This window comes from Phaseolus vulgaris, chromosome 5, assembly GCF_051622355.1.
Source record: "Phaseolus vulgaris cultivar YP4 chromosome 5, ASM5162235v1, whole genome shotgun sequence".
NCBI lineage: Eukaryota > Viridiplantae > Streptophyta > Magnoliopsida > Fabales > Fabaceae > Phaseolus > Phaseolus vulgaris.
In genome coordinates this window covers 37,702,859-37,725,749 of record NC_143502.1, presented here as the reverse complement: position 1 = coordinate 37,725,749, position 22,891 = coordinate 37,702,859, and the positions used below count along the sequence as shown (strand labels likewise).

At 28.1% G+C, this 22,891-nt stretch overlaps 2 protein-coding genes across 2 annotated transcripts; both read left to right on the top strand.

Annotated features, from left to right (window-relative positions):
- Positions 1-3,053: 3,053 nt before the first annotated feature.
- LOC137835630 (large ribosomal subunit protein uL1) lies at positions 3,054-5,165 on the top strand. The gene is made up of 6 exons (XM_068644220.2): positions 3,054-3,170; positions 3,269-3,326; positions 3,543-3,762; positions 4,111-4,276; positions 4,559-4,764; positions 4,874-5,165. The coding sequence occupies exons 2-6, from the start codon at positions 3,322-3,324 to the stop codon at positions 4,925-4,927; spliced, it is 651 nt and encodes a 216-aa protein (XP_068500321.1). The 5' UTR covers positions 3,054-3,170; positions 3,269-3,321; the 3' UTR covers positions 4,928-5,165.
- An 11,245-nt stretch (positions 5,166-16,410) lies between these two features.
- Positions 16,411-20,272, top strand: LOC137835626 (Glycosyl hydrolase superfamily protein). Its single transcript, XM_068644211.2, has 4 exons — positions 16,411-16,670; positions 17,128-18,155; positions 18,284-18,407; positions 20,041-20,272. Exons 1-3 carry the CDS (start codon positions 16,595-16,597, stop codon positions 18,353-18,355), a joined length of 1,176 nt encoding a protein of 391 aa, XP_068500312.2. The 5' UTR covers positions 16,411-16,594; the 3' UTR covers positions 18,356-18,407; positions 20,041-20,272.
- The last annotated feature ends 2,619 nt before the right edge of the window (positions 20,273-22,891 follow it).

The following is a 22,891-nucleotide window of genomic DNA, read 5'->3' as shown; positions in this document are numbered from 1 at the left end:
AAAAGTTAAAAAAATAATTTTTGGCACATCATGTTGGGTTGTGCACGTCAACTCTTGATTTTTGAAATGACATCAGTGCATATTGAATTCAACACTGGAAACCTATGTTAGAAAATCATATAGGGAATAATAAATGAATCCTGAAGTAAGCATCGTTTGTTTGAAATATATACATTGCACTACTAGGTGGAGTAGCATTGCATACATTCTTCCATACACTACTTTGAAAGTGTCTTTAAGAACTCCCTTCCATATTTTTTTCTTCTATAGTTATGGTATATATGTATTCCTGGTATTCTGGTGGAATTTCTTCTAACACTGTGAAAGAACCTATTATCAGAGATATGGTTTATGAATTCATTGAAGATGATGAACAAAAATAGTACATTCCAGAGAAAATTTGTTTTAGTTTATCACAAAAATTTAGACTCAAGCCAAATAGCTTCCTTTGTGGTCAACTCCGTCAAAGAAAATCCATCCATTCCGATAAAAACTCTAATTGCGAAAATAAAGAATGGACTTGGTTATTCAGTGACGTATAAAAAAGCATGGGTAGCCAAACGAAAAGCGATTGCAATGGAGTTTGGTGATTGGGACGAATCATATAATCTTCCAAGATGGTTTTAAGTTGTACAAGACCGTGCTCCTAGAACTGTAATGCAATATTTTACTCATTCGTATGTTGTTGATTGTGTTGAAGACCAATCTAGTTACATCTTAGAATGTGTGTTCTAGTCGTTCAAGCCATGCATTGAAGGGTTCAAATATTGCAAGCCAATACTTTAAGTTGATGGCACATTCTTGAATGGAAAATATCACGACACTTTGTTGACTTCCATCAGTCAAGATGGGAATTGAAACATTTTTCCGTTAACTTTCGCCATTATTGAGGGTGAAACAAAGGAAGCCCTTATATGGTTTTTCCAATTGTTACAAGCATATGTGACACCTCAATGAAATCTATGCATGATTAGGGATGAAGGAACAACAATATTATCAACATTACAATCTCCTAAAGTTGTTTTGGAAGAAGATGGTTTAACCTCAGTGTATTGCATATGCCATATAGCATCCAATTTCAACAAGAGGTTTAAAAATGTTGAGTTAAAGCGGAAACTAATTAACATGGGTAAACATTTCTTAACTTCAATCACACGCTTCAAACAATTCACAACCTTTTCCATTAATACGTTTTTTGATATTCTCACAGGTTTTGAAATGAAGTAGCCAACTCTACAAGCAAAGTTATCGGCTATGCGAGCATAATTTCCACAACCAGTCTCTTGGATTGATCAAATACCATTGGAAAAATGGATGCATGCATATGACAGGGGCAAGAGGTACAAACACATGACAACAAATCTTGCTGAAAGCATCAACTCCGTTTTGAAAGGGGCTTGATCCTTATTGATTTGTGTTCTGGTTAAGATCATATTTGAAAGAACAAATGCTTGGTTTGTTGAACGAGCGACCAAAACACAATGCATATTGTGAGCCGGACATTAATTCCCATAAGATATAGTCGATTCTCTATAAAAGAATGAAGCACAATTTGCTATGTGTCATGTGCAAATATATGACCGAGAAAATTCAGTCTTTGACGTGCAAGACATGGTGACTACCAAACTTTGACGCTACCCAACGACATGCACAATTAAATTAAATGAATTGTGGCGTGATTGTGGTGAGTTTCAAGCTATACATCGGCCTTGTCCACACGTAAGTATTGTTTGTTTATTTTGTCACAACTACTAACATTTGTAGCCCCAATGTAGTCTCCAAAATATTTTCAAGGCTTATGAGATCCAATTTAATTCACTTCGAAATTAGGATTATTGGTCTACTTACACGAGACCAAATTTGTTACCTGACCCCATAACGCTTCGACATCCATCAGAAAGACCTAGCACTCAACGTTCCGGAACGAAATGGATGATTCAATTCCAAATAAGCCAAAGAAATGTTCGTACAGTAGAATTGAAGGTCATAAGAAAAACATTTGAATACACAGACAAGTTTGATAAATAAATTCAATCTCAACTTTGATTATTAATTTTCTTATTTTCTTTATCTATGTATTTATGCCTTCATTTATTTTATTTTACGAACAACCTAAATTAACCAACAACAAATATTCCTCCATAAAAAAGTTATTTATCAAGTTAATTTCAAATATTACATAACTTACTACTCAATTTTAATTAATTTTAATTATAACTAAATAATTAATAATATATATTTATTTAAAAATAAGAAAAATTTAACTAAAAAAAATAAAAATTTATAACATGGACAAAGTTGTGTCAACTTAGTACGATTTTAGGTTGATGTGGTCAAAATCGTGCTAAGTGAACACGACTTCTTCATATGAAGTAGTGTTATGTTGACACGATTTTGCCAAAGTCTATAATTTTTTTAAAAATAGTCCCACTTTAGTAAAAAAAAAATTTCATGATAAAAAAAAATCGAATTATTGTTTGGTAGGTCTACGTGCATACATAAACAATTTTTTACACGAGAAACACTTAAATTTAAACAAAATTTAACTATTTTCATAAGTATTAACTATGTGAATAGCGTTTAACTACCATTATATAGCAAGGGAGGGTATATTAGTCTCTTACTGTTAGTATGGGGTGTACGTAATAATCATTAAGGTGCAGGAAGAATAAGCATAATAGTTTACCAATGTTTACCAACATTTTTTAATAAACATTCATGGGAATTTCTTCCTGCACCTGTACATTTTTCTTCCTGCATCTTACATTCTTTTAAATACTAAAGTTACCCTTTTACAGTTTTGGGTAATTCTGGAATAAAGGTTTCGTAAGAAAAAAATGTTATTCCAGAGTATCCTTGAACAATTTTTTTTGATTTCTGGATTGATAAATTCAGAATTAATAAAATATGTTCTGAAAAATATGTTCCAGAATATGGAAAAAACAATCCAGAAATCATTTTTAAAAGGAGTAAAACAGTTTTCTTTTAAAATGATGGGTGCAGGAAGACATTTCTTTAAGGTTGAAACGGCAGACATTCATTAGTCGAAGTGCAGAGCCCATTTCATTTTTTTATAAATTAGGCCCAGCCCAATCCATATCCATCAATGGCTGGCTGTTATATACTTCTTTCTCTGCCCGCACCAAACCCTAGCTAGGGTTTCGCCTCCGGTACTTTCTCTATTCAGAAGACTTTGCTATTACATTTCCTTCTGCTTTCTTCACTCATTCCAATTCTCACTTTCTTCTTCTCTGCAATTTTTTCGCAGCTCTGAGATCTGTAGCCGCCTAGCCGTTAAGTTGGAAAAGCCCAAGTTTCAAAATGAGGTATACATTTTCATGTTTTCTAATTGTCAATGTTCAAAATTCTTTGCATGTTCATCCATTTTATCGTTAATGTAATGCTCCTGATCGTTTTTCATTGATAACTGATGTGTACTATGTGCGGTGACACTGTTAATTGAAATCCTTTGGCGAAATTTGTGCATTTTGAATAGCCTAGGCTTTTTGGTCTCTAATATGTTATGGATGTGTGCTGTGCAGTAAGCTTCAGAGTGATGCTCTAAGGGAAGCTATCTCTGGTATCATGGGTGATTCCAAAGAGAAGAACCGGAATTTTGTGGAGACTATTGAACTCCAAATTGGGCTGAAAAACTATGATCCCCAAAAGGACAAGCGTTTCAGTGGCTCTGTTAAGTTGCCTCATATTCCTCGCCCCAAGATGAAGATTTGCATGCTTGGAGATGCCCAACACGTTGAGGAGGTAACTAGTTGCTCTAATTTGCAAACACTTTTGTGAGATTTCGAATAGGTGCAATATTTTGCTGTAGCATATCTGGAAATTCAGTCGTGTCTTATTGAAACATTATTTGTCACCATAGCCGAATGTTTTTTGAAACATTAATTGTGCTACTTATTCTATTGCTTTACAGACCGTGTTGGTTTCGTTTCTATTTTTTGGTGCTAGTTTTTATAATTATTCTCTTTAATGACTGCTCTTATATTACCTTGCAATGGCACCATTTTGTAACTTAGTAACTACAACTCATGAAGAGGACTTTTGTTCTGCTGCCTGGTCTGTTTTATTAATGTCTGTTATTCAAATTTGCAGGCAGAGAAGATAGGATTGGACTACATGGATGTTGAGGCGTTGAAGAAGCTTAACAAAAATAAGAAATTGGTGAAAAAGTTAGCTAAAAAGTATCATGCGTTTTTAGCCTCTGAAGCCGTTATTAAGCAGATTCCTCGTCTCCTAGGACCTGGTCTCAACAAGGCAGGCAAGTTTGATTATTTTTTGAGAGTACTTGTTGATTTGCTTCTGTTTTGCTCACTTGATATCAGAAATTGCTCTGCATCTGTTAATCTCTGGTTTAATTGTGCTTTGTACTTAACGTTTCTAATAACTAATAGTGTAAAAATCTTTGAACTGATTATATATCCTCTTAAGCAAGTTCTTACACTCCCTTTCTAAGTTGATTTACTTTTTAACTAATTCTTATATTTTGGTTTCCTTGTCAATATTGCTCAAGCTTATTACAATATTTTGCCTGACTTTGCAGGGAAGTTCCCGACCCTTGTGACTCACCAAGAATCTCTAGAGTCAAAGGTTAATGAGACTAAGGCTATGGTCAAATTCCAGCTTAAGAAGGTGCTATGTATGGGAGTAGCTGTGGGGAATGTTAGCATGGATGAAAAACAAATCTTTCAAAATGTACAACTGAGCGTTAACTTCCTTGTCTCACTGCTGAAAAAGAACTGGCAGAATGTGAGTAGTCCACTCTTAAATTGAGTAAAACTGTTGCATTGTTAACTTTTACTTGCTATATTTGGTCTAACCTTTCAATCGTCTGAATGTAATCTGTTCTTGATTTCAGGTTAGGTGCTTGTATCTGAAGAGCACCATGGGGAAATCGTACCGTGTCTTTTAAGTGTTTGTTCTTAAATTCAGTGAATTTCTGATCACTTAATATATTGTCGTAATAGGTTGGACAGAATCTTTCATTGTTCTACAGTTTTGTTGGATGAGTATTTTTTGGTTAGTATTTCATGTTATTGACATGTGTTTCAAGTGCTTTGCAACATCGGATATTTTAAGCGGTGCTAATTTTAAGGTACCCTTGTTTTTTATTTCTTTATATACAACATGCGCAATGCTCCTTCGATGCACGTATCCTATGAATCAGCTTTTAGATCCCATAGTTTTGAAGTCAGGATGATAGATTTTAATTATGGTTTTCTTGTTACGATCTTAATTATAGATTTTACAGTAGAATGTCGTAGTAGGTGAAATTGATAGATTTTATAGATCTTGCAAATACAATCATGGATCGTGCGTATAGTAGAAAGTGTGGGTCGGTCTAGTTGGCCCATAAATAATTTTTGGTTTTATTCTTTTAGGACTCTAGGTTCGTAACCAAGTACAAGCATATGGTTGGGCCTGTTTCTTCCTGCACCCTCCATATATTCTTCTTTCACCTCCATAAATATTCATATTTCCAAAAATGACCCTATATAATATTTTGGATTACTTTGGATGGATTACCTAATTTGTAAGTTTTTTTTGGATACATGATCAGTTTCTGAATTGCCTATAATTTTGGAAGTCTTTTTTCAAATTTGTTTTGGGTTACATAATTTGGAAACTACTTTCAAGTCTAGAGTTTTAGATTATATAATTATATGATCAAAAATATTATTTTTGAATTATGTAATTTTAAATATGGGGTTGGCACAAGAATATAAAAAAGCATTTTTATATTTTGTATGGGGTGCAACATATCGAGGTTGGTTGTATTTGTTCACTACTTTTTTTGACTAAAAAATTGTCTATCAATAAATAGCATAGTACTTTTTTTTAATTTTCCCTATCAGCAAACATCGAATTTAAATAATGCATAGAAGAAATCGTTTTTCATAAGCTCATTCCTATTCAACCCCAATTAAATGGACCATTTTAATCAATGCTTATATCTAATCTAGCTGCCTGCCTGATAATCTAGAACTAAATCATGGTTATAGGTTTGTCGATACTTTCAACATTTATTTAGCTTTTTACCCTACAGAAATTGATTGTTTCGCAAGTAATCAATGCAAGTAATCAATAGGCATTCTCACCCAATCCATTTAAGCAAAATTAGTTATCTATTTTGTATAGTGTTCAGAAGGACTTTCATCTTGGCTAACAGGTGCAGCAAATCTTCTTCTCTTCTTTCTCCTTAATTATTTATGCCAGACAGTGTCGAACATCTTAGCCTATGGTAATGGACTTTTGCCAAATAAAATGAAATGTGTACTCGAGTGTATCAACGTGTTGCTATCAAACTTTCCACAAGCACACACGTCAAGCTGACGTTGAAAACAGCGTAACCGTGTCTGTGGCGAGTTTACGGAACGCACGTCCTCAGAAACAAGTTTTAGTTAACACGTGCTCATGTCTGTGGTCAAAATCATGTCGTAAATAACAACTATAACTATTTGTATAATGACACAATTATAATGACATAACTTCTTTAAAAGGTAAATTAATCAATTATTTTAATGCTTACATACACCAAGTAATAATCGTTAATATGAACAAAAAATGATGCGCATGAAACATGTTAGGTGTTTGAGGGATGTGGACATATATGGCGTGGAATTGTTCTCCTTTCTATGTCCAAGAGTGGGCCTGACTCATCGTATTTTGATTGGAGTTGGTGTAGGGTGGTGCCGTTTTGTCCTTACAATTGATACATAGATAGTAGTTGTTGTGCATCAACATGCTTAGTTTATGGCCCACTTCTTTCTTGAGTTGCTCATAGATTTTACTTTTTTCCTCTCATTTTTGGGTCCAGATCTATGAAATTCGGACACTCTTCTTAAATGGCGTGTCGGTGTCCGATACGAGTATCGGACACCGACACTCGTATGACACTGTAAGACACGTATCCAAGAAGTGTCTAATTCAAAAAATATTTGTTAGATTTCTAACAATTCTAGTACGGTTCTAACACAATTTTAAAAAAGAAAAAATACATTAATTTTCTCAAAATTCAAATTTTATTGTATAAATTGTTATTATGATTATAAAAATAAGAAATAAATCCTTGTGAACCAGTCATGAAAAACATCTTTATGCTCTAAAAAATAATCTAGAACATACTTGTGCACATAAATCTTCATTGTCAATTTATATAATTCATAATTATATAATATATAGATCGGTGTTCCGTGTCCTACATTTTAGAGATTTTACGTATTTCCGTATCTGTATTCGTGTCGTATCAGTGTCCGTGTCAGTATTTATGCTACCTAGGTCTAGATAAAAATTATATGTTAAACACGATTAAATACGATTCTCAAACTTTAAAAAAAAATATGAAGTAGACTTTTTTAAATTATTCAGACTGCTACAAAATATTAAACACTTATTATGAAATATAAATAAATTCTACACTAATTTTTCACTACTAACATATAGATTATAGTCTAATTTATATACTTTAAATATTATATTAAATAAATGATTATTGGTCTGAATATATTTTACAGTAATTGAGTGTATGTACAAATGTAGAAATAATAAAAATTTATATTTTTTAATTTTAAATAAAATTCATTAATAGATGAATTTAAGTGTCATTATTTGAAATTGAATGATTTTTTTGTCGAGCTTCTAATGATATATAATTATGATTTTTTGATATATGAATGATTTGTGGATATCAATGAGGAATGAATACAAAATTAGATGAAGATTCACCTCCTAATGATGTTCTTTCTAGGTGAGTATGTCCTCCTACTGATGTGTTTTCTAAGTCAGTATGTGAATAAGAGATTGTCAATAAGAAACTAAATATGAGTACTCAAAAATGAGTTGAAGTAAATTTTTCTATTTTGAAGATGTTTTTATATATGTTTTCATGGCCTTATTGATTTTGTAACCAAATATTGGAAATAGTCAAATTGTTAAGTAATATTTTAAGTGATTATTAATCAATTTGTTAATAATAATTTTGTAAGATGTGTGAGTTATATTTGACTATATCAAATGCATGTAGGTATAGAAAATCTTGAAAACCTGGAATTCAGACAAAAAAATAGTTACCCAGATAATTTGCCTAAATTAGTACTTTTGATAAGGATGAAAGATTTTTGAATAGCCTTTAAGTGATTGGTATATTTTTATAACTCATGGTATATTTTTATAACTCATTATAATGTTCGAGTTTGTGTGAAGCTAGTAATTGTTTTTAATATGTCAATGTGTTTTGAAAAAACCTTTTTATCCTATCTCAATATGTTATTAATATTATATCTTAATATGTTATTAATATTATGAGTAGTAATTTGTGTTGTCATGTGACAACAAAATTATAAATTATTTTCTTCTTAAATAGTTTATGCATTAATCATCCAAAATATATGCAAGAGTTGAGAGCATGAATCACAAAATACACATCTTTATTGATTTGATTAAAATATTGAACATATAACTAAGTAAAGTATCGTAGTCGAAGATCTTATCAAATATCTCATATGATTTAAAATTTCAACCTATTTTGTTGGTCAAGATCGAGGAGCCAACAAAGGTTAGGTTGAAAGAGACTATCAAGATAAAGGATATGGTAATTAACATGAGGGTGAACCTTGAAAAAAAATTACATTAAAATCAACATACTTAACTATAAAATGATTGGAAAAAAATACAAAGAGTTATTGTCATGTAGCAGCATGAGACTTCATTTACTATAACAATATAAATTTTGTCAAAAAATTATCATTTTTATGACAATTCATAATACAAATTTCACTTCACCACAAATCTCGTATGTTTCTAATCTTATTTGAACTTATAAAAATTTCAAAAAAATAAAATAATGAATTCATGGATTGTATTTTTAATCAAACTTGTTTAACATATACTATAGTCATTGTTATCACACAATAACACGTATCAATTTATTTACGAAGTTGCCATTGTATTTATTTTTATAATTTTTCTTGTCAATCAAAATTATTTTAAGCATTGGTGTTTGTTCATAATTTACCATGAATATTGTTGGAAGTTATCAAATTAATTACTATGTTAGTTGTTTCTGATTTTGCTTTGAACTTTGAAAATTTCAAACAATAATAGATTTATTTGTTTCTTTTAATCAAACTTTTTAACATATGCTATATTCAATATACACTATTAACATATTTTTGCTACAATTTTTGTGTTTAATTGAGGAAAATAGTTTTTATACCTGGTTCGAAAAGAAAAGGAGGATGAATAATTTAATATTTAAAATTTCATATACGTATTTTTGTTAACGTTATATACTAGAATTAAAAATAAAAATTAATGACAAATATATCTTTGGAAAATCTTAGGGATAATTTCAGTCTTTTAAGGATTGAATGACTAAGCTTTTAGGATTAAAATATTTGTTTTTTTTTATTAATTTGGGAGATGGTGATAGATGTCCTTAACCAATCAAAGCATGGTTTTTCTTGACTTTTCTATGTCTCAAGTTTGGTTCGTGTGGACAAAAATAGAAATTGAAAACTTAGTTCTATGTGCCTCAATTTACATACATGATGAACAAAATTAAGAATTGAAAACTTAATATTATATTCCTCAATAGACCATGAAAATCATTAAGGATTCCCACTTGAAACATTAGATGTATAAGTGTTAGTTACGTGACAAACTCATCATGGGTTTAATATAGAATTTGCAAAAAACTAAGGTAATGTTTTTGGTGGAGACTAAATTTTTGTTTTCACATCTAATTTTTGTTGGTTATTAATTCTGATTTTATTATCCTTAAATTATTATATTGTTATCATTGTATTAATGTTCAGTTTATAAAGTTTATAGGACTGATTGTATTTCTATTTTATAACTTCTAGTAATTGTAATTTTATTATATATATTAATGAAGATCAAAATGAATAAGATCAGCAGTTTTGCAATGATACAATTACCTTCAATCAGTTTGTCTTCTCTTATTTCCTTCAATTTGTTCCTACAATTTTTAAAACAAAATGCTTTTAAAAATAAACTAAAATAATTTTTCCACAATTTTAAAACATTATTATATTTATTTTGTTACTTAAAAAATATATTAATTTCTAATTTAAAAAAAACACACACTGTCGTTATTTTTCTATAATGAATTTTGACAACTATTATTGTAAATATGTTGTAATTATGGTTGTTATTATTAAGTCATAGTTACAATTGACTCTAATATTACTACTATCATTATCATCTCATAAACGCATTTCTAAATTAATTTTAACATGATAGAAATGTTTAAATTAGTTTATTTCAAAACTAAAAACAATGTTTAAAAACTAAATTGTAGATATAATTTTGTTTGACTTACAACTAAAAATCATCTTCAAGGAGAAATTTTGTGTAGTTGGTTATAACTGTAAGAAAGTTGGAATAATTGGCTTCTAATAATTTGTTTTGGAAAACTTTAGTTAAGAATGCACATAAAACATAATAGAATGATTGATTTTTTTGTAGGGTTGGAGAATGAATCCACTGAATTATGTGGAAAGTGGAGGGTTGCTTTATGCAGAAGGGTGGTTTGGATTATTTTTTTTATAGTTGAATATTCATCAAACACTATAATTAATAAATGGAATCGAATCATAGTAGCTTATCATATTCCTTTCTTTTCACGACTTGTTTTGCTATTACAATATATAAAATATATATAATTGGAAAGAATGAGTTCAAAACTCTTTTCTAGAAGCCCTAATGGGATAATGCTGGAACACTCACCAACTTCCTTGTATATACATTTGCATATATATTTTCATTTTGTATGTGATTTTTTTTTTAATTTAAACTTTAGAATTATAGAATACAAAAGAAAATTATTAATAAATTAATAAATTTGTTACTAAGTGATCTTTAAGTCTAACTCAATCCCATAAAATCGTCTAATGAGGTTGAGGTTTGCACCCACTTCTCGTGCGTGTATATTATGGGTTGTCCAATAGCGGTCCGATAGCAGGTGGCACGATAGGTCCACAAACACTCGTTAGGATAAGTTCAAAATGGCTTTGATACTATATTACGAAGTAGACTTTAAGCCTAACTCAACCTCATAAAAGTGACTCATGAGGTTGAGGTTTGCACCTACTTATATACAATGAAAGACTCTAATATCTAGTCGATGTGAGATCTCCAACAAAATTTGTAATATTTTTTTTTACATAATAAAATTTTAATATATATACATATATATTACAATATTATAACATCTATATGTTTACAGTATTTTAACATCTTAATATAACTGAAAATCTATTTACAACATGAGATAATAATTTATTTTAAATTTTTTTACTATAAATAGTCAGGATAAATAGTCAGAAGTCTAAAATTTGAAAAAAATAAAACCAATTTCATGTATAAATAAAAAACATATTTAACTATATATATATATATATAAACCCTAAAAGAATACAGGGTTTATCTGTTATAGAATTTAAAAGTAACTTTTTGGGTTGGGAATCCTATGATTGGCAAGCACCAAAGGAAGAAGATTTTGCAAATTTTAATTTGTCACCTGAAAACTTTTGCTATACTAAAACTTGAGTTTTGTTGATGAGTGTTGGCTTTAACTATATTAATTGAAAGGTTGATAGAAAAAGGTTCTTTAATAGAAGAATTCTTTAGTAATGCTTTTTTCCATTAAAAATTATTCTTAACTCTTTAATCAATACATTCCAAATAGAGTAATGTTATATACTCCTTCGAATTCTCTTGCAGATCTTCTCACTACTTTACAAAGAAAGTGTTAAAGTATTAAACAAAATATAAAATATTAAAGAAAGTATAAAGTATTAAATACACTGAGTTAAATATGTCTTTGTTTGTTCGTTGAAGTTGTCTTTATTTCTTACACTTTCAAATTTATAAACTCAATTATTGAATTTTTTTAGTTAAATTTAGTATTTAGTTATAGTTTTATATCATCACAAAATTGATAGCATGTATGGATTTAGTATTTCTTTATATTTAAATTTAACATTTAGTTATAGGTTTTTTAACGTCATAAAATTGATAAAATTATTTTTAAAAGTTGAGGATTAATAATTTAACAGATATATACTTAACCCGAAATATATAAATAAATAAGTTGGATATATTTTTCATCAAGCATAAAAGTAGAAAAAGGATTGTAAGATAATTTATAGTCATTCTTAAAAGTATATTAGTATCTTCTTAAAATTAAAATCGCTAAAGAAAATAATATCTTTTATATGGTCAGTTTTTTTATTTAAAATTTGTTTTTATTTATTTGTGTTTCTAAAGTAAAATTTAAGACTAATAAATTTTTTTTTTTTTATCAATTATAACCTTATGTAAAAGAAATAGAATACTCCTTTTATATGGGAATGTAATTAAATTGGAGCTTTGCACTTATTAAATTAATATAATAACGTAAGTAGACCCCAATCTTATAAATAATTTATTATTTTACATTTTTTTCATCAAATTTCTCAGTACTTAATGAAAATTATTTTATTATTAAAAAATAAAATTTATAATAATGAATCTAATTAAAAAAAGAATATGTTAAGACTCATAATTAAAAAAATAATGAATCCACAATTTTTTGTCTTTCATTTAGACTCATAATTGTATCTAACTTTATTTTGCTCATTTCCAAGATGCATTCAATATTTCTCACAATCCAAAAATAATGAACTAAACATATTTGTCACTCTTTTTCGTAATCTCCCATCAATATTCTTTTGCAATAGAACATGACAAATTGTTATGCGTTCTTCATTCTTTTTATTAATAATTTTATATAATAATAAGAAAAATAAATAAAAATATTTCAATATACCCTTCTAATCGAAGAGAAAGTTAAATAAATAAAAAATTGTTTTGCATATTTAAAACAGAAAAGTTGTGGTGCGCGTACTACCCAGAACGAAAACCATATTAACGCCAAAACACGTGCGGCCTGAAGACGGTGGTGTAGTGTCAACGTGCTTTCAGAGAGACGGTGCTTAACGCGTGCCGTTATATTTTTAACAATCCCTGTATTAATTAATTACCAAAGAATAAAAATAATTAACTAGTCACACTCTTTACATGTTTGTGATCCCTGTATTTTTTTAAATACTGCTTTTTATTATATACATATATATTATAAAATTATCACATTTTATAATATAAACAAAATAAATAAAGATAAACTATAAAAATAAAATTTTAACATAAGAAATATATATATATTTATATAAAGACATTTTAGTCAATATTTCACAAATCATTCGATATTTTTCAAATAATAATTTAAATGACACATGTATTCATATTAAAGAAATCCAACAATCATAATAATATCAATCGAAGTCTTATAGGATATTTGTATTACATATATCTTATTAGATACTAACATTTAATATAGTATATAAGAAAATTTAAATTTACAAACGAATTTAAGAGAATAAGGGTAAGTTCATTACAATCCAAATCACATATCTACATATGGTCACACTAAGAAAGAATTTTCTCCTCAATTTCTCTCTACATATTAATTTTGTGATTTAGATTATTACTGAAACAAGAAAATATATGTTACAATAATAAATCAAATATTAGTTCATATAATCTCATATACGATATATATGTGACAACAAATTCATACAATTCTTATCGGTCACAGCAACCATTTTCATATAACTTACCTAATTTAAAAAAAAACACAAAAATCAATTAAATATACTACTTAATATTCATTTTACATAAAATAATAAAAAAAAAAACATTCATATAAATACATTGGAGAAACAAGAGAAAAAGAAAAGAAAGAAAGAAGAGAGAAAAATATTGTTTAGTTTGGACAAAAATATTTTAGGTTGATCAAGGATGAGTTTGTTTAATAAATAATTAGTTATTTTATTAACTAAGTTAGATATTATTTTAGAAACTAATAAAATTATTGATACCAATAAAATTTTTAGTCTTTAAAATAGTATCTAATTTAGTTAATATATCAATTAATTATTTTTTTTCTAAAATTGGTTTATATTTAATAATTTTTTAAGTAATGATAATATTATTATTATGTTAATCCACAATTATTTTTGTCTTTTTATGAATACTTTATTAATGGTTTAGTAAAAAAAACAAGACATTTAGAAAAATATAAAAAATATCTCATCTACTTAAATTATTAAAACCAATATTTAATTATTTATTTTTTATTATTAAATATTATGTAATGTTATCACTCACCAAACCTTTACTTATGTCGAAAATTCTGCGTAAATTATGCGCATGTTTTGTTTTATAAGTAAAAAAGTTATGATAGCAATTTTTTTTATAAAGGTTAAAACACCTGTATTTAAATAATCCTTTGTTAATAAAAAAAAATCACTCACCTAACAATTAAAAAAATCACTCACTAATCCGGTGTAAATCTTAGAAAATATTTTTGTTATTAGTTTTCTAAATTAAAATTTACGCATGCTACACAAATATTTCATTGATTTTAATGAAATCAAACTATTTCATTCAAGAAATTATTGTGTAGTTTATAAGATTACCATGTTATTTCCAACTAATGAGAATCCAACACATGACAATGACATTAAATCATGACATGGTTAATCATTTATGTTATCTATCACAATATTCTAAATTAAGAAAATTGTGCTAAATGCATAAATAACGCATATCACACCAAATCAAATGCAAAACAATTAATGAAAAAATAATTATTATGTCAATCTAATGGATATTGTTTGACATATCTTTCATCGTTATTAATAATAGAAAGATATTTTTATTTCAAAATTAAGCAATAATACAAAAAGTTAATATATATACTTTCGTACTTTCAGTTTCACATTATAAATCACACCAAGCAGAAAGTAAAAAAAATATTAACTCTTTATCTTGAGAAACATAAGATTATATTATTTTTTAATTTTAAAATAAAAATATTTTTAATAGCAATAAATTATATATATAATCACGAAACAAGAAGCAAGAAAATATCAAATTTTCTTTTGACGCAATATTAACTTTTTTTTATAGAAAATATAAAATGTAGTGTTATTTAATTTAAAAAGGGAAATATCATTTTATTATTAATAATCATATCACCATAAGATAGGAGATGAAATGTTATAGGATTTACATTTTTTTTAAGAAACGTCTTAGATTGATTTTGTGTTTTATTGGACTTAAATAATTAACATGATTTTCTTGATTTAAGATTATTATGTTAGATAATGAAACCAATAATATTATAAAGTGCGTAAAAAAAATTAGTTGATGAAAACACTTGTTATTGTTATTATGGTTAAGAAGTTAAATTTTTACACATCTCTTTATATATTATTAGATATTTTTAATCTTTAATCATATATTATTAAATATTTTTACTTTTAGTTGATATCAGATTTTATATATTTTTCACGTTGAAATATGATAAATTGTGTATACGATTATATATTTATATTTATAAATATAAAATTTAATAAGATCAATAAATTCTGTTATATATTTAAATAATTTTAATATTATATTAAAAATAAATATTGAAATATATTAATTTATATACATGATTATATATTTATATTTATAAGTATATGACCTCACAAGATCAATAAATTATTATCATGATAAACTTTAAATAATTTTAATATTATATTAAAAAATAAATTTTAAATCTAATTTAATCTTACACAATTATTCATATTATTCATAAAATGAGATTTCTACTGAATGATATATGATATACTATTAATTATGGGATCCTCAACTGCTATCATATACACAACTCTATTGGAATATTTAATTTTATAAATGAAAAAGGACAAAGACTATATAATACAAAATAATTACACCTTAATATTCTTTTGATTCAGTGGCTCTTCCTCTTTTTAGTTCCGGTAAATTAAATTCTCACACACGTTCCAAAGAAAAATGAAAAAAGGGGACTTAAAAATAACCTAAATAATTAGGAGCCAAAGAAAATAATCTTGATTTATTCTGGAATTTATCATTTATATTAATAAGGATTAAAATACGTGTAATTGGTAAAATAATATTACATAATATTTTAGAAATCAAGGTGTAAAATAATTTCTACTAAATTTTTTATTTTGTTGTTTGATAAAGTGAAACAATTTTTATTTTTAAAAAATTATATTATCATCTCCTCAAAATACTATTTTGAGAAATTTAGCTAAAAATCATGATTAGAAAATATGATTTCTTATAAATATTATTTTTTTAAGAGATATACCAAATTGGGAAAACGAGACAGTGATAAAAAACGTGACTTTGATAAATACAGGTATTTTAAATTGTAGTTGCAAACTTGCGAATTTTCACGAAAATAATGAAGAAAATCTCAGTATATGTCGGCGAAGTTGAGTTTGCGCGTCTAAGGTTAATAGTGGAAGCATAAAATATTGTGATAAGAAAAATATTAGAGAGAGAAAACAAATGGCATTGCCCAGTTTCCACATAAAAACAGAACACCTCTGTTGTATATAAAGATGCAATAACTTTGTAATGCTGTAAATCTTGAACCTTGAGCCTGGAAGCGCGGTGTTCTTGGTTAGCGGTTATGCCCAGTAACAGATTTGCAATGGCAACTTCTTCTTTCTTCCTCCCTTTGCTATTGCTGCTTCTCACTTTTTCAGGTTTGATATCTTCCACTCACTAGTCAACTTTTGTTCCATGGAGACTGAATAGATAGTATAATTACATGAAGTCTTGTGGTGGTGGAGTATTCGAATTTCAGGTTTTCTTGCCAATGGACCATTCTGAATTGTGATAAGAATACTATTCCTTTCAGCATTCTGAATTGTGAACAGAATACTATTCCTTAATTTATCTTTCGCATTTGTCAATTGGGTTTGAGTATCTATTCTCCTACCTCTATATATTACAAGCTTTTTTGGTAATCTGAATTATTGGTTTTGTCAGTGTTTCTCAGTTTTTTTTACAGTTTGTCTCTCTTCAAGGCTTTCTTTATCTTCTTCTCGGGATTGATTGTTAATTATGTCTCTAGAGCGTTGTAAAATAGAGGTTTTGGATTTGTTATCTGTTATGTCTTTTTTTGTATGTTCTGATGTTTTTTACAACTATGTTCTTCAGATTTGTTTGTGCAAACCCGGAGTCTAAATTTTGGAATCAACTACGGGCAAATAGCCGACAACCTTCCATCTCATTCTCGTGTGGCTGCTCTTATAAAATCTCTGAATGTCACCAAAATCAAACTCTATGATTCTGATCCAAATGTTCTATCTGCATTCTCCAATTCAGACGTGGAATTCATCATAGGAGTTCGGAACGAGGATCTGCCGAGTTTGAAGGACCCTTCTAATGCTCAGAGCTGGATTCAACAGCATGTTCAACCTTATATTTCACAAACCAAGATCACTTGCATAGTTGTAGGGAACGAGGTGTTCGACTACAATCTCTCTCAGCTTACAGTAAATCTCCTCCCTGCAATGCAAAGTATGTACAATGCTCTGGTTAATCTAGGACTAGCACAGCAGGTTACTATTACTTCTGCTCATTCTTACAAAATTTTAGCCTCCTCGTTTCCTCCTTCATCAGGCGTATTCAGGCAAGATCTGATACAATATATTCAACCCATCCTTAGCTTTCTTTCTCAAATTAAATCACCCTTCCTCATCAATGCATATCCCTTTTTTGCATACAAGGATAACCCAAACCAAATTTCCTTGAATTATGTGTTGTTTCAGCCAAATTCAGGGTCTACTGACCCAATTACCAATTTGCATTATGATAACATGTTGTTTGCTCAAATTGATGCTGTCTATGCTGCCATTAAAAAACTGGGGCATACTGATATTGTAGTCAAGATTTCGGAAACTGGTTGGCCTTCTAAAGGTGACCCTGATGAAGTTGGAGCCTCACCACAGAATGCAGAAACATATAATAGTAATCTGTTGAGAAGGATAGCGCAGAAACAAGGCACTCCTGCAAATCCATCTGTTCCAATTGATATTTTTGTCTTTGCACTTTTCAATGAGAATTTGAAGCCTGGTCCAGTATCAGAGAGAAACTATGGCCTCTATTATCCTGATGGCAACCCAGTTTATAACATTGGATTACAAGGTTATCTCCCAGGAATGACTTTTGACTCCAAATCTAACGTAAGTAACACATGAGAAATTCAATCACTTCAACTGTAAAAAGTTTCTTCACTTTTTGTCTGAAACTTTTTAAAGTAGATGTATGTGTCTATTAATGTATCTCATGTTTCGTTGCTATTGTTATGCAGGTGTTGTCCTTCAATTTTGTCGTCTACATATTTACATTTTTCTTGTTCACTTGGGCGCTTTCAAGACAGTGATAAGGAATACAGTGAAACAAATAACATTCAAAAAATCATTCTTTTGCAAGAGGTGAGGAAAAATTTAATATTGTCCCTAAATTTTCTATTTGCCAAGTGCTGACACCTTTTTCTTCTTCTTTACATTACAATTTCAGAAACTGTTGGAAAACCAGGAACTGTAAATAATGAAAAACTAAAATTATTGTGCTGTAATTTTCATTTTGTTTTTCAGTATTTGGTCGTAAGAAAACTAATTCAGCTTCTGAACCTCTGATAAGTTTACATTATGATAACAAATTAGCAATGATCACGGCCATAAAGAGATGTGAAATCTAGAAAAAAGAATTCAAAAGCGTGTATTTGATTCTATCAAGTTATTCTTTGACTTTTTGACAGTAGTATGCTAAATATGTAATCCCAAAAATAGGAGCCATAGCGTGCAAAAGTGTGTGTCCAATTGGTATCTCTTTATGCAGAGGCTGTCAAATGCTGTCCAATTAGTGCTAGTGCATGAACCAAGTGGACTCTCGTGCCGCTATAACCACCCCCAGAAAACCTTATTTTTCACTATCTTGATTAAAAAAAATGGTGATGGGTCTCCACCTTCCTTATCTCCCACTTGCAATCATGCATGTGAATCTTCTGGTGAATAAAATTCTCCTTGTCTTCAGTCATACAAAAGTCCAAATTCGGTTACATCACACTGGAAAGAAAGCCTTCAGGTTCCCTCTTGACATATAACCAAACTTCATGAATTCTGTCCTTGTTTTTCAACCTTATCTCATAGGTGCCTTCCCTTTCCACTACTTTCTTTCCTTCTATTCCCTTATAAGCTTTTGTAGCACCCTTTGCTTTGAAGCTATGCAAAATCAACAATGATTATAATTGGATTAGAATTTGAGGTTCATTTTTATCTGCTATCAAAGTAAAACACTATCTCCTAATTTTTTCATCTCAGTTAAAATATAAGTTGAATTGTTTTTAGTTGTAGAAGGGTAATGTCAGCTATCAATAATAGACTGCTGTTGAATTGTTGAGTAAAGAGTTGAGAGATTCTTTTGTAATTTCTTTATCAGTGAGTTATAGCTTGTGTTCATAGAATTTCCTTTGCTAAGAATTCCTTTATGTGAACTGTTCCAAAGTCAAATGAGGTGTTATGTACTTTACAAGTTATGTTGAGTATGATTTGTAACTAAGGGAACCTTATAAGGTGAGTGTTGTTGTGAGAATCTGAATGGAGAAAAGTTTCAACTGTGAACATTATTACAATTGTAAAGTGCCTCTTTTTTGGACTGGAATCAAGTTATGTTGATGATTCAACAATAAAGTCATAAAAATTTGGCTGTGGACGGCTGTTAGTGATGGCCAAGGTGTGCTCAATTTAATTTATAGGGTTCTTACATCAGCATGGTTCAATTGGGATGAGTTTCACAGATAGGTGCAGCCACCTACAAATTTCAAAGCTCAAATTGTTTGAGCAGATTTGGATAGGGAAATAAGAAAATTTAATAAAAATTCAGACAACTTGGGACACTAAAGTAATGATAACGTGTGGTCATTTAATAGGTATATCTACTAGCATCTACAAAAATGGAAAATTTGAACAAGAATTTTATTCCAATTTTGATATTTTTAAATGATACTATTTTTTATGGAATGCTTGATTCATATTGTTGAATTAATGTTTATACATTCTTTTGCAGGGAAACAAATTCAAGGCAAAAATCCTATACTTTTTGTGCATAGCAATGGGAGCAGTTGTTGGAGGCTTAGTTCTAATTTTTAGTTAAATCCATTCATATGATTTTTTCTTTCACTGTAAGCAATAGTCAAAGATATAGGCCAGAATTGATTTTTTACAGAAAGTTGATACAGAATAAAATATCTTGTTTTTTTTTTTTTACAGAATGAAATAATTGTTGAGATTCACAGTTATGACTTTCTTCTTTTCCTAGTCTTACTTATTTTATCTGAAAAACTTCGTCAGAGTTAAATCAATAACTCTAATTTTAATTTAATTTTTGTTTTTTTTATCTGAATGCTACTTTACAAATTTGTTGACTTTATTTATTGAAAAAATAAAAAAGTATAGATTTCATTTTCTTAAAAGTCTAAGAAAATAGAGAAGATGCAAATATTATCTGGCATGACATCAACAAAGTAGTATAATTCTCTCTTCATATTTCGTGTGTGGGCATGCTTAGCTAATAAAATAACATTTTTATTATTATAAATAAATAAAAAATCAATTCTATTACTTAGAAAAATGTTTATTACTCTTAAATTCAATATTTATTATGGTGACAATTATGTGGCATGGCATATTAGCTATCATTGATTAATTTGAAACATTGATTAGATGGTGGACCTCCCCCTCTAACCATTGTTTAGGGCTTTGAGTTAGAAAAATAAATAAATAGAACAAAGTAGTACGAATAATATGAATATGAAAATTAGGGTCCACTTGAGAAAATGAAAGTTTAGCAGCAATTTGAATGATTGTTCTAATCTATTGTGTTTTATTCATCAATGAGTGGGTTTGTGAAGCCGTAGATATTAAGGGATGCATTATTTGAAAGAAAGATTTTAATTGTAAATGTTAATTGAATGATTAAGACAAAATAATCCGTATTAAAAAAACAGCTCTTATTAGATATATTTAGTGTTTATTTAGTTAATTGTTATAGATCAACTTATGTTTTGATTTATCTTTTCTTGATATAAACTACTTTTTTATTTACTTTAGTATAAATAAATAATTTATTTTATGTTTTTTAATATGTTGAGTGTTTTTTTTAATGATTATCATCAAGTATTTTATTTATTTTTTCATTTTTTTATTCAATCACTTATTATATATGATTAAGACAATTATAATTCTTAGAAGAAAGTAACGAACATGTGATGAGTAGAAAATGAGTAAAAATACACCAAAAAAATGACAAAAAAACATAACAAATCAAATTGTTCTTGCTATCTCTTTATTTTGACCTTTTAGACTTGTAATTTTGTATGATTTATTTATTGTATTTTGAGGTGTATCTAGTAAAGTTAGATTAGGCTTGGTATAAGAGCAGTCAACATCAAGTAAGGAGTGCAATAAGATAAAAAAAGAGTGCATCATGCAAGGTCTAAATAGAAGCCCAAATTGAAATGGTCAACATTTGGCCAAGAAGGGTCCACATTGGCGACAAGAACTTTTTCAAGAGAGGCATGAAAAATATGTGAAAGCATGGAAGACACTTCATCAAATTTAGTTAGCTTTCCAAGTTTTCTTTTGATTTCTTTACCACAAATTTAACTTACAATGCCAATACCTTATTGAAGGGATAAAAGTTATTTTTGTTCCATATATATATATATATATATGAATAAAGTTCATCTTTATTCAATAATGTATACTAAATTATTTAAATATGTTGTATCTCATTTCTAATATAGATGTCATTGACAATTAGTGGTTTTATTAGTTCAAAATTATATTGATAGATGGTTATGCTCATTGCATAAGTGCTTATTCTGAATATAACATAATGAGTGATAGGTCACGTGCAATATCATATAATCTCACTTGGATGTACCTTAAGATATTTAAAGTACATATATTTATTTATTATTTTATTGTGATTGACTTATATAAATTTTATTTTGGGTTGTTGTGTAATAAACAAATTGGAGGTTGGGTGCGATTATTATGTCATGGTGTGCATGATAACCATTATTTGAATTGGTATTGATATAGATTGGGATAAGGCAATATGCTATTATCCACCATACATTGATAAATTGTATTCTTAGTTATACATGTATGTTAACTTAATTTCAAAACTTGTAATTTTTCCAACTCTTAGACTCAAAAGTAATGAAACTTATTAAAACAACATAGGTCAAATATTTTGTTAACATATATAACACTTTAGGCAGATGACACACTAATATAAAATTTTGTACAATTACATTTTTATTCACTTTTTTTTATTTTAAAACTTTATTTAAATTTACTAATTACGTTTTACATACATTTACACTTGTGGTTGATTTATCTATTGACAATAGTTAGATTTGTAATTTTTATGTTAATATGTTTGTTTCAGATGAAATATACTATTTCATATTTGAATTTAGTTCAGTTTTTTTTTTAAATAATATAATTAAAAAATTTACTTTTAATGACAGTTCATATAGAACTATCATCGTTTGAAGAGACTTTTAGTGATGATTCATACAAAATTATCTTGTTTTTTGATTTTTTTTTAAAGTATTTTAATGACAAGTTTTTACTATGTGGTTGTTACTAAAGTCATTTATGTAGATAGTAACATTAAAAAATTGTCGTTAAAATATGATTTTATGACAATAATTTAGACTATCATTAGTGTCTTAAACTTACGACAATATCTTTATTTCATGAGTCTAAAACTATTTTTAAGTTACCTTTAATTATCGTTAAAAGTCCTCTGTAAAGTACTGTTTTTTTTATAAAACTCTTTATATATATATATTACTTAAAGTTAGTTTTTTTTTTTTATTTTTTATCTTAATACCCTTTATTCT